This window comes from Lithobates pipiens, unplaced genomic scaffold, assembly GCF_037356315.1.
Source record: "Lithobates pipiens isolate NorthernLeopardFrog02 unplaced genomic scaffold, aLitPip1_a1.2 Scaffold_13, whole genome shotgun sequence".
NCBI lineage: Eukaryota > Metazoa > Chordata > Amphibia > Anura > Ranidae > Lithobates > Lithobates pipiens.
The window spans coordinates 33,906,745-33,919,969 of record NW_027507718.1 but is presented as its reverse complement, the minus strand read 5'-3'; the positions used below and the strand labels follow the sequence as shown (position 1 = coordinate 33,919,969).

General features: G+C 40.9%; 1 protein-coding gene across 1 annotated transcript in view; it reads left to right on the top strand.

Moving 5' to 3' along the window:
* Positions 1-13,225, top strand: part of PGM5 (phosphoglucomutase 5) — a 186,399-nt gene that overhangs the window by 22,108 nt on the left and 151,066 nt on the right. Inside the window, exons 3-4 of the mRNA XM_077474984.1 lie at positions 7,474-7,620; positions 8,573-8,698. Of these exons, the coding sequence (XP_077331110.1) occupies positions 7,474-7,620; positions 8,573-8,698 (273 nt within the window). The remainder of the gene's footprint in view (positions 1-7,473; positions 7,621-8,572; positions 8,699-13,225) is intronic.

Sequence of the window (13,225 nt, the reverse complement as noted above, 5' to 3'; positions counted from 1 at the left end):
AAGTGTCAATATTTTGTGTGGCCACCGTTATTTTGCAGCACTGCCTTAACCCTCTTGGGCATGGAGTTCACCAGAGCTTCACAGGTTGCCACTGGAGTCCTCCTCCACTCCTCCATGATGACATCACGGAGCTGGTGGATGTTATAGACTTTGCACTCCTCCACCTTCCATTTGAGGATGCCCCACAGATGCTCAATAGGGTTTAGGTCTGGATACATGCTTGGCCAGTCCATTACCTTTACCCTCAGCCTCTTTAGATTTTGTATAGAGATTTGGATTTATGAGTTGCTTGGTGAAGCACCAAAACTTTTATATAATTTTAAGCACATTAGTACATTTTGAGAAGTTTTACTTGTACATGATTGGATGATGGAAGTCAGTAGAGCCTCACCTCATTCACTAAACTCTGGGGAAAATTCCCTTGCAAAGTGCAATTTCCAATGAAAATTGTACAGCCATTTGCTTTTGGTAAATCAATCCTTATGTCTAATGGCTTGTATAGGTCGTTACTTTTGTATAAAATGTTTTCCTTTGATACATTTTTAACTGTATTATGTTGTATACATTTAATTACAATATTCAATGTTTTTTTCATTTTTACTTTACATGTCTTTATTTATACATTTTTCTACACAAACATGCTGACTAACCTTTTTAGCAAAAGGTATGGGAGTTAGGACAAACTACAGTACTGTACAATGCCAGAAGTGTTTGAGCAGTTGCAGCAACATTATTAAAAAAAATTTAAAAAATTAACCATGTGAATTTGTCCAAATCTATTGCCACCGTTATTTTTGTTGTACAGATTGACGTGCATGTAAAAACGGAAACACATTTTTAAAAATACACTCGTTTATTCACTTAACTTAAAAATGTATAGCTTATTTAGCACACCTAGATTTAGCCAGTGTTATGCTGGCAGAAGGAAGACACAGAACTAGATACAGTGGTGTGAAAAAGTGTTTGCCCCCTTCCTCATTTCCTGTTCCTTTGCATGTTTGTCACACTTAAGTGTTTCGGAACATCAAACCAATTTAAACAATAGTCAAGGACAACACAAGTAAACACAAAATGCAATTTGTAAATGAAGGTGTTTATTATTAAAGGTGAAAAAAAATCCAAACCACCATGGCCCTGTGTGAAAAAGTGATTGCCCCCTAAACCTAATAACTGGTTGGGCCACCCTTAGCAGCAACAACTGCAAACAAGCGTTTGCGATAACGTGCAATGAGGCTTTTACAGCGTCCTGGAGGAATTTTAGCCCACTCATCTTTGCAGAATTGTCCTAATTCAGTTACATTAGAGGGTTTTCGAGCATGAACGGCCTTTTTAAGGTCATACCACAACATCTCAATAGGATTCAGGTCAGGACTTTGGCTAGACCACTCCAAAGTCTTTATTTTGTTTTTCTTCAGCCATTCGGTGGTGACTTGCTGGTGTGTTTAGGATCATTGTCCTGCTGCAGAACCCAAGTTCGTTTCAGCTTGAGTACACGAACAGATGGTCGGACATTCTCCTTCAGGATCTCTTGGTAGACAGCAGAATTCATAGTTCCTTTTATCACGGCAAGTCTTCCAGGTCCTGAAGCAGCAAAACAGCCCCAGACCATCACACTACCACCACCATATTTTACTGTTGGTATAATGTTCTTTTTCTGAAATGCAGTGTTCCTTCTACGCCAGATATACTTGGACACACACCTTCCAAAGAGTTCCACTTTTGTCTCATCGGTCCACAGAATGTTGTCCCAAAAGTCTTGGGGATCATCAAGATGTGTTGTGGAGAAATTGAGACGAGCTTTGATGTTCTTTTTGCTCAGCAGTGGTTTTCTCCTTGGAACTCTGCCATGCAGGCCATTTTTGCCCAGTCTTTTCCTGATGGTGGAGGCATGAACGCTGACCTTAACTGAGGCAAGTGAGGCCTGCAGTTCCTTGGACGTTGTTGTGGGGTCTTTTGTGACCTCTTGGATGAGTCGTCGCTGCGCTCTTGAGGTAATTTTGGGCGGCCGGCCACTCCTGGGAAGGTTCACCACTGTTCCATGTCTTCGCCATTTGTGGATAATGGCTCTCACTGTGGTTCGCTGGATTCCCAAAGCTTTGGAAATGGCTTTATAACCCTTTCCAGACTGATAGATCTGAATTACTGTCTTTCTCAATTGTTCCTGAATTTCTTTGGGTCTCGGCATGATGTGTAGCTTTTAAGGATCTTCTGGTGGACCTTACTGTGTCAAGCAGCTCCTATTTAAGTGATGCCTTGATTGTGAACAGGTGTGGCAATAATCAGGCCTGGGTGTGGCTAGAGAAATTGAACTCAGGTGTGGACAACCACAGTTATAGTATGTTTTAACAAGGGGGGCAATCACTTTTTCACACAGGGCCATGATGGTTTGGATTTTTTTTCACCTTTAATAATAAACACCTTCATTTACAAATTGCATTTTGTGTTTACTTGTGTTGTCCTTGACTATTGTTTAAATTGGTTTGATGTTCCGAAACACTTAAGTGTGACAAACATGCAAAGGAACAGGAAATGAGGAAGGGGGCAAACACTTTTTCACACCACTGTAGGTAAGCAGAAGATCTCTGCTTGGTTGCCTTTATAACATTTTTAATAAAGTAGATGGGTCAACAAGAGCAAAAGAGTAGGAGTGGACTTTCAGTTTTTTTTTTTTTGGCATCTTTTGAGCTAGTTAGCAGTTCAGCTCACCTGAGACCAGGGGGAGCAACGTAAACTGTATATAAACCCTGCAAACATTACCACACTTTTGTTTTGGAATGGAACCTCTGAAGACATGGAATAACCTTTCATTTTAAACACTGGCCCAAAGCCTATGGGTTTGTATAACATATTTTTTAATAATGTATAAAGAGCAAAAACCTGCCAAATCAGCAAGCTTCCAATTGAAAAACAATCACGCTACAGGAAAAGCTGAAGGCAGATAGTGAGTAAGCCATGTCATCTATAGTGAACTACATCATGTCATATATAGTGATATAATGTTGGGTTTCTAATGTTTCTCTATGCATCTCTTGTTGTGGCAATAAATCACTGGTGAAAAAATGATGGTAAAATGTATAGTTTCTGTATATATCAGCTTTTTTTTACAAGTCCTGCAGTTTAGAGAAAGGCAAAACAAAATCCTTAGGCAACTCTTGCAAACTTTGCAACTCAAATAATTTCTCATCTCACATGGGAAGTCAGATCAATTACCTGAATTAAAATATTGATATATTATTTCTCAGTAATTATAGTTGTGGATATCATTATGATGAAAGTAATGATACTGTTGCTGAAAATGTTCATTACCCTTGTTTTAAGCGACTATCTCACATCTAACTTGTATAAATTGTTTCACCTGCTGCTCCATGTAAAAGAATATGTTGCATACTAACTTGCCTGAGCTATGAGCAATGTTGCGTTGTTGTTCCTCCTTTTAACCCTGACATTACTACAGAAGCTAGCAGTGTTTACTACTAGTAGTTGCCCACTGGACAAATAAGTATACAGCTTATGTTTTTACAGGAGATAGCTGGTGGAACTAGTGACTGGGTCACTGATGAGTCTTAGGGAAACTCCGCCGTTCATGGAAAGCATAAAATCTTACCTGCCATCCTTGAAATACAACATAAAGAGTTTTAAAAAATTCGGATTGTTTTTTTTTTTTTTTACTTAGCATAGCAAACTATAATGCACATCACGTGTCAGGTACACAACAAAGAGAACTTTACACACGAAAACAGTTTTTAGCGTGTCTGATTCTAACAAGACAAATCTACAAGATAAGATTTGTCTTTTCTCTTGCTTCTGTCCCATATGGAATTTGCATATGTTTAATGGGAACTCTCAAAGGCGGGTAAATGCTTAAAACTCCAAAACAAGAGGGAAAAGGACCAGAAACAATTTTAGGGAGATCCTATGGCTAGCATCACAAGATATGAGAAGCCAGTATGTGACATAATGCCGCACAACTGTATTAGTTGTAAATTCTCAGTTTTGGATGGACTAACACTTTATGCTTTAAGGAATCTACAGTCTTCACTAAATACACAAAATTGGGGTTATTTGTAGACATGTGCATTCGTTTTCGTCCGAATGCATTTTTGTCCGAATTTCAGCTATTTTCGTTTTCGTTTTGACAAACGATAACGAAAGCACAAAATCCGAAAAACGAAAGATCCGACATAAATAAATGCTTTATTTTCGTTTTCATTGTTACAACAGTTCGATATAGAATAGGAGATTCGACATGACTCTGACAATAACAATCTGTCTATAGAACCTGTGGTCGAATGTGCCTAACCTTACCTCTATTAGTCCAAGATTATATAGAGAAAATATTCGACAGAGAAAAAAGATTTGACAGAGAGAAAATATTCTGCAAGTTACTGTCCTAAAAAGTGTTTGGGGACCCGGGTCCTGCCCCAGGGGACATGTATCAATCCAAAAAAAAGTTTTAAAAACGGCCGTTTTTTCGGTAGCAGTGATTTTAGTAATGATTAAAGTGAAACAATAAAAGTGTAATATCCCTTTAAATTTCATAGGGGGGGGGGGGAGTTGTCTATAGTATGCCTGTGAAGGGGCTCATGTTTCTGGTGCTTAGAACTGTCCCTGCACAAAGTGTCATTTATGCAGGAAAAAAAGTCCTTTAAAATCACTCGCAGCTATTATGAATTGTCGGCTCCGTAATACAGAGAACACTCATTGAAAGTCATTGATAAAAAAATAAATAAATAAAAAAAGCGTGGGGGTCCCCCAAATTCAATTACCAGGCCCTTCAGGTCTGGTATGGATATTAAGGGGAACCCTGCCTCAAATTAAAAAAAAAAATTGACGTGGGGTTCCCCCTAAATATCCATAACCAGACCCTTCAGGACTGGTGTGGATATTAAGGGGAACCCCGCGTCAAATTTAAAAAAAAATTGACGTGGGGTTCCCCCTAAAAATCCATACCAGACCCTTTATCCGAGCACGCAACCTGGCAGGCCGTAGGAAAAGAGGGGGGGACGAGAGACGTTTCTTATATACGGAGGGCGGGGCCACCCGTCACCTGACCCCGCCCCCCTCTGATGCAAGGGGAAACCCGGGTTCCCTGTGACGTATGGGTGACCCCGCACCCCTCTGATGTAACACAGGCAGGTTTCCATTACATCAGAGGGGGGCGGGGTCACCCATACGTCACGGGGAACCCCGGGTTTCCCCTTGCGTCAGAGGGGGGCGGGGTCAGGTGACGGGTGGCCCCGCCCACCGTATATAAGAAACGTCAGGCCGCCGGAATCCTTGCAGTGTCTCCTCCACGGAGACAGAAGAAGGATGGATTCGCTGCGCTGGATGAGATGAGCCATCGCTGGAGAGATGACCGTCCGTCGCTGGATAGCAAGAGTGGATTACCGCCGCTGGAATCTTTTTTTTTTTTTTTTTTTTTAATAAAGGAATTTTTCAAAAGTGTGTTTGTTTTATTTAACCATTTTTTACACTTTCTTTGTGAAATGGTAGGGGTACTTTTGTACCCCCTTACCATTTCAAACAGGGGGGGGGCAGGATCTGGGGGTCCCCTTGTTAAAAGGGGCTTCCAGATTCTGATAAGCCCCCCGCCCGCAGACCTCCACAACCACCGGCCACGGTTGTGGGGATGAGGCCCTTGTCCTCATCAACATGGGGACAAGGTGCTTTGAGGGGTCACAGATCCCCAAAGCATCCTCCCAATGTTGAGGGCATGTGGCCTGGTACGGTTCAGGAGGGAGGGGGGGGCGCTCTCTGGTCCCCCCTCTTTTCCTGCGGCCTGCCAGGTTGCGTGCTCGGATAAAGGGTCTGGTATGGATTTTTAGGGGGAACCCCACATCAATTTTTTTTTAAATTTGACGTGGGGTTCCCCTTAATATCCATACCAGACCTGAAGGGCCTGGTAATTGAATTTGGGGGACCCCCACGCTTTTTTTTTAAATGTATTTATTTATTTTTTTATCAATGACTTTCAATGAGTGTTCTCTGTATTACGGAGCCGGCAATTCATAATAGCTGCGAGTGATTTTAAAGGACTTTTTTTTCCTGCATAAATGACACTTTGTGCAGGGACAGTTCTAAGCACCAGAAACATGAGCCCCTTCACAGGCATACTATAGACAACCCCCCCCCCTACGAAATTTAAAGGAATATTACACTTTTATTGTTTCACTTTAATCATTATTAAAATCACTGCTCCTGAAAAAACGGCTGTTTTTAAAACTTTTTTTGCATTGATACATGTCCCTTGGGGCAGAACCCGGGTCCCCAAACACTTTTTAGGACAGTAACTTGCAAATTAGCCTTTAAAATTAGCACTTTAGATTTTGAACGTTGGAGTCCCATAGACTTTAATAGGGTTCTAAAGTATGCTATATACTAGCTCCGTCGAATCTTCTTTATACATTCGACAGACACCATAAGCCTTCAAAGACAGATTCGACCGTAATTCATGTGGATTTTCGGACGAATGCAATTTTTGAACGAAAAACGAAATAAATAAAAACGAATTTTGGGAGTAACTAAATAAATTAAGTTTTCGGGCGAAAACGAAATTCCGAAACAAAATATTTTACTCTGCACATGTCTAGTTATTTGTGTGAACAAAACCTACAACAGTGTTTTTATTTACCAAGAGCTTCTTATAGTGTTCTGCTGCACTAGTGTGGATTCACATTCTCAGATCAGACATTCATGATTTTCCTAATGCAAAATGGAAGGTGAGAACCATAATGTGTAGTGTGATGAGTGCTAATGGAACACAAGACACCATGGATGGAAAAGTAAACAAAAGAGCATGATTGCAATAGAAATCCTGTCGGACACTGAACTTTTCATTTTTGTTGAGAGGCCCTTACTAAAGTGACAGGTCTCAGGAATGATGGCAACATACACTTGAAAAGTAGGAATTTATTCTGACATGTTCTTTTGTGCATGTGACAGAAATGGTACATGAGGGGCCTTAAAAGTGTCAGGCATAAGGCTCATGGTATATCATAAGTAACATTTTCGTGTTTTTGTAATCTGTTGGTGATCTCTCTTAATGACTACATTTTACATTAAAAAGTGACCACTAGAGAGCATCTACGAATACTCTTACAGAAAGCAGGTGGGCTTTTCAGAATATTGCAGTGCAAGAAATAAAATATATGTGCTAAGGATTTCCCTGGAAGAGAATTTCCATATATTAATTTTACAACAATTGTATATAACTGACAGTATATTAACAATCCACTAAATCAGGAAATTATTGTCCCAAACATATGTTTCTTCATGCAGATGTTGTACATATGTCCTCGTGGACAGTGGTTTGCATTTCCCCCTGCGATTAGGTCCTTACAATGTCTGTAATTACAGTAGCAATTACATCACAAAATGCATCTGCTCGACAACAATAACTGTGGTCTAGGGACATTTATGCTATATTGTTAAATGTTTAAAATGTTTTATTTAACTTTTCTTTATATATTTCAGGTCCTGCTCCAGATGCCGTAACAGACAAAATTTTTCAAATCAGTAAAACTATAGAGGAGTATGCTATTTGTCCTGACCTGCATATTGACCTCTCAAGGGTTGGAAGGCAAGAGTTTGACCTGGAAAATAAATTTAAGCCATTTAGAGGTACAGACATTTTTTGCCCTGGTTGTACCGTTAATGAAAGTTTAATGATTACTATACACCATGATTGTACATAATTAATATTGTTTTTTTGTCTGACATTTTAAACATCGAGAAGTTAGATCTTTTTTAACTTTTTTTTTTTTTTTTTTTTTAAGGCATTCAATGCAAAATGTAGAATTCTACAATAATGTACAGCTATCATATTTTGCATAAATGAATAAATGGGTTCCATATAAAGCTGTACTACACACATACATTTCCAAATTCCAAAAAAAGGTTGAAAGGGCATTCTCATAGACAGTACTTTGAAATACTTTCGGAGCCTGTGGCAGGTTGACTGTTCTTTCCAGCATGTTTGCCAGAGTAAAAACATTTTGTCCAATGTTTCCGTAGCTAATTCCCAATTCCCATTATCAGTAGGATTTCCAACTATATTTACAGATTTCCATGAGAAATAATTAGTGGAGGTTTCCTGGAATGTTAACGATTCACACAGCTCCAGTCTGAAATCACGTGACATATTAGTAGTCCCTGAGGAATGAGGAAATATGCAACTAGTCAACGGAGAATGTATGGTGCTTGTTTAAGTGGAAATGTCCATTAACCCAGTGTTTTTCAACTCCAGTCCTCAAGGCACCCCAACAGGTCATGTTTTCAGGATTTCCCTCAGATGAAACAGCTGTGGTAATTACTAAGGCAGTGAAACTGATCAAATCACCTATGCAAAATAATGGAAAGCCTGAAAAGATGACCTGTTTGGGTGCATTCAGGCCTGGAGTTGATAAACGCTGCATTAACCAATAGCACCCAGCCAAAAATCCCATTGATATGACAATAAATGTGGTCTTTATGGCTTACCATATTTTACATACAGACATTTTTATTTGTGCAGCTTTAATTAAATTGTATTTACAAATAGTTTTATTCTATGTAATGTTCTTATGCTTTCTAGTTGAAGTAGTGGATTCAGTGGAGGTATACCTCAATTTACTCAGAACACTTTTTGACTTTAATGCTATCAAAAGCTTGCTTACTGGACCCAACCAACTGAAGATACGAATTGATGCCATGAATGGAGGTAAGGGTAATGCTCTCTGAAGCTGTAAAAAATGCATTAGTATATAAATTATGTAACAAGTAATACAGTGTCAAATGTACTACCAGACAGCTAATATCCTTGTATGAAAACGGATGTGAAACCAGAAACAAAATGATAAAAAGTCGTTATTTTTTTTGATGGCCAGAGATAACAGGCAATGGTTGGATCCAACCTACAAACAGTTTTAACAAGCTGACAGATGCATGATAGTATATGTTCATATTCTAATATATTTGTTGGAATTTGTGTAAATGTTAACCAGAGGCAGTTCACTGTTATTTCAGGAGAAAAATATGCTATCATGCAGGAAAATCCAGCTTGGCTTGTGGACAATTCCTTTAGGATATATCAACGAGGGGTATCTGTTAGCATTTGAAATGATTCACTGACATTACAGTTGTTACCCAAGTACCTTAAAACAAGCATAATCAGATGATATGTATGTCACATTAGTTACGATATCTTTAGAATTGGCAGAGCAGAGACTGTTCATTTAGCAAAGTGGATGTTTACCTTACCTAGATGTTCAGGCAAACTTTTATCAAAATGTGCTATGTAATCAATAGTTAACTCCCATGGGATGTATGCCACCAGAATTGCCACTCTTTGTTTATTATTTATTGTCTTTTATCCATCCCTCCTCTCCCCTTGTCCTTTCACAGAAAAGCTTGTATTATGTGAATGATTCACAGAACACATTTTAAATATATAAATTTGCCAACATCTTACACCAGGTCCAGAACAATCATTAAAAATGAATACTTCATTACAAATAAATCATTGCATGCATAATTACAATAACAAGACACATTAAATCGCTACATAAATACATTTATATTATATCCACCTTGTCAGTAGCACCAGTCAGTCTATGCGCTGGAAAATTCCTGCTCCATCCCTACCCTTCTCTACATGGCCCTCTGTGCAGCTCCCAGCCACTCACTGTACTAACAAAACTACATCTAGCAACAGGTGCAGTTGAGCTTGTACCGGTTCTTCAGCTGCCTGACATGAGCCAAGGGTGATGCACTATTTAAATCTCACAAGCCCAGTACTCTGAGCTTGTGATAGGGTTTCTACACTGGCATTCTCTTCTATTGCACCTGCCCGCTCAGACTGATCTCTACTTGTTACTGACCACAATGTTTGAATTGCCGCTTGACCCATGTTCTGCTTGCAATTGATCATGCTATTTGGATCGCAGCCTGACCTGATTTCTTCTTGTTACTAATGATGCTGTGGATTGTCTTCAGCCACCTGATCCAATCATATAGAGAACCAAGTTCAACCCAAACAGATTATTGTAACTAATGTGGAACTGTTCTAAGTATCCCATAAGAAACTAGCATGGTTAAGGGTGAATCTGGCTCCCATAGCTGCTTTTCTAATCTGTCTATTATACTCATCTAAGAACATAAAATAGGTATGGGGCATCATAAATTCAATACTATATTGAATAACACATGTTAAGAAATGTATATTGGGACTTTTAACCAAGAATACTGCACTCCTCGAAGGCCAAATTCATGTCTAATACAAATTTATAACAATGACAGATCCAATTAAACCAATTTGTGCCTCAATTTTCCCTGGAACAAAATTTAAAGCACACGACAGGGTCCATATCAAACATTTGTATTACTTGGTCCTGAAAAAAATTATGTATATAGCATCCTAAATTGCTCATTATGTTATGGACCTCCCAGGGGGATCTTGCACATATACTGTAACTGTAATTTATGCTATTTATTTGTATTACCTCTTCCAAAAGTGCCTTATCCAATAAGTTTTGTTGTCTCTTTTATATATAACATTGTAAAATGCTGGTGGTATTTCCCTTCCCCTCACATTTCTTCCAAAAAAATTTTTTTAGAGTCCGCAACTCCAGATCTTCAATCCTACATGAGTTCCCTCAATTGTTTTAGTTTCTCCTTTCATCACATATTACCTAAATTTCTTATAAAGTCATTCAGATCTATTAATAACCTATACTGATTGGGGGGTCAGCAGGTTTTAATTTGTAACCCTTATCTCAATAAAGACAGCTCAATCTCCAATAAGGTAGAGCTGGAAAAGATAATCAGTCTGTATTTTTTCTATTCTAGGTTAAATTTTTAGGACAAGCTTCCTCTAAGAGCCAAGCAGTGACCTTAGAAAACAGTGGTATACCCCGAAATCTTGTCCTATTGTAGCACTTACCCCTGCAGGAGCTACTCTGTTTTGCCATGAAACTTAAAGCTGCCCAGTCCCCATTAACACACCTGGTTATAAGTATAAGGCTGTTCATACATGTGCAACTTAAGCCTTAGTATGCTACACTATAACACTACACAAGAAATAGGCCAAGCGGTTGGTGGTAGTGGATTAAATTAATGTATTCAGCTGAACAATGCATAAATCATACAACAGGCTCAAAAGCATATTTAAAGATACTGCACTAGCTAGATGATCACTGACCCATAAACTGGACTTCAGTAGAATAGTAGAGTTTAAGTAAGGGCATAAATGAATGCAGGAAAACAAAGGGTCCTTGTGTGCACACTATGTATACAACCAAAATAGCGGGTGAACGTATGCATTCCCAACATAGGGGTACCCCTGAAGGTGTCTGAAAGTACCTGGCACCTCACTACCTTGGCCAGTTTATGTTGGGGCTCTTCTGTAGGTGGTGCACTGTCTCTTTAAGAGTGTGGTGATTAGTGGCAGGCAAGCTGCTAGGTGAGAGCAGTCTTTATTGTGTTAACTGTGTATGGCAAGAGTTTAGGATGTGTAGTTTATCTCAGCACTCCTGGCAGGCAGCAGGTATGGTTTCAAACACCTGGCAGTTAGCTGCCTCAGAAGTCTCAGTCCTCATGATTGGTTCTTCACTGGCTCTCCCAGAATGTAGGCACACTTAGCAATGAGTCCCTCCATCTTTGGTTTCTGGTGCAGCTGATTAACTTACAGTCCCTGGTATGGGTACAGACACTCCAATGTTTTGTCTGCACTGCTTCAGGTCCCCAGCCACTCACTTGTGTTGTGCAGCACTCCTTTAAGAACTACAGTTCCCATGATCCCTGGTTCCTGCATAGCAAGTTCCTCCTCCAGCCTGATTGCCTCAAGCATTCTGTTGCCAAGAGGGAGGAGGGGAGCAGAAGGGGGGGACGTTACACGGAGCCCACAGGAAAGTGCAAAAGAGAATAACAGCTGCTGCACACAGAGCCCAGTCCTCTCCTGCTGAATAATAATATCCGTCCACATATTTGTACATGTTCGCAATCAATCAAACCATGTTAGCAATCATATGCACGGGGAAATTTAAAAAAATACTTTTTCTAGCACATGATTGGATATTAAGTGAACACAGCTCCACCTTATTTGCCAGCATTCATTTTGCAGAGCGGACATACACTGTGCACAGTAAATATTCACTTTGCTAGGCGAACAGCCTCTGCTCTGTATATAAACCCCTCTGTATGCATATGACTGGAATACTGCAATCACTGAGCAGCAAATGATTTCACCTGTGATGTATTTCAGTTATCTTGCAAACCTGGCCTGTTAGTGGGCCCTGAGGCTCGGTTCACACAGGGGCGACACGACTTCAGGACGACTTTGTGAGGCAACTTGGAGACGACTTGAACACGACTTTTAGACACGACCTGGGGCGACTTACAAGTCGCCCCAGGCCAGGCGACTTTTGCCGTGGCCAATCAGAGAATGAGCTCTGAAGGGGGAACTCCACGCCAAATTTCAGAAAAAAATTTGGCGTGGGTTTCCCCTCCGAGAGCATACCAGGCCCTTAGGTCTGGTATGGATTCCAAGGGGAACCCCCTACGCCGAAAAAATGGCGTGGGGGTCCCCCCCAGATCCACACCAGACCCTTATCCGAGCATGCTACCCGGCCGGCCAGGAAAGGGGGTGGGGACGAGCAGGCAGCCCCCCCTCCTGAGCCGTACCAGGTGGCCCCCCCACCCCAAAGCACCTTGTCCCCATGTTGATGAGGACAAGGGCCTCTTCCCGACAACCCTGGCCGTTGGTTGTCGGGGTCTGCGGGCGGGGGGCTTATCGGAATCCAGGAGCCCCCTTTAATAAGGGGGCCCCCAGATACCGGCCCCCCACCCTATGTGAATGAGTATGGGGTACAATGTACCCCTACCCATTCACCTGTAAAATAAAGTACCAAAAAAAAATACAACACACAAGATAAAATAATTTATTGCACAGCTCCGGGGGTCTTCCGTCTTCGGGGGTCTTCTCGCCGGACTCCTCCGCTATCTTCTTGTAGCTCTTTTAATAGCGGAGTAGCCCGGCATTCTTCTTCGTCGCCGCGGCCTCTTCTTCCGACTTCGGGGGTCTTGTCCCCCTCTTTGGTTCTTCTGCCGGGCCACCGCGCCTTCTTATAGCTCTTTTACAGGCGGTGGCCCGGTCCTCTGTCGCCGCCACCGCCTTCTGTTCTTCTTCTTCTTCTCCTGGAGATGCTGACTCGACGTTCTCTCTGGCCGCAATGCGAGGGACGCGCTGCGC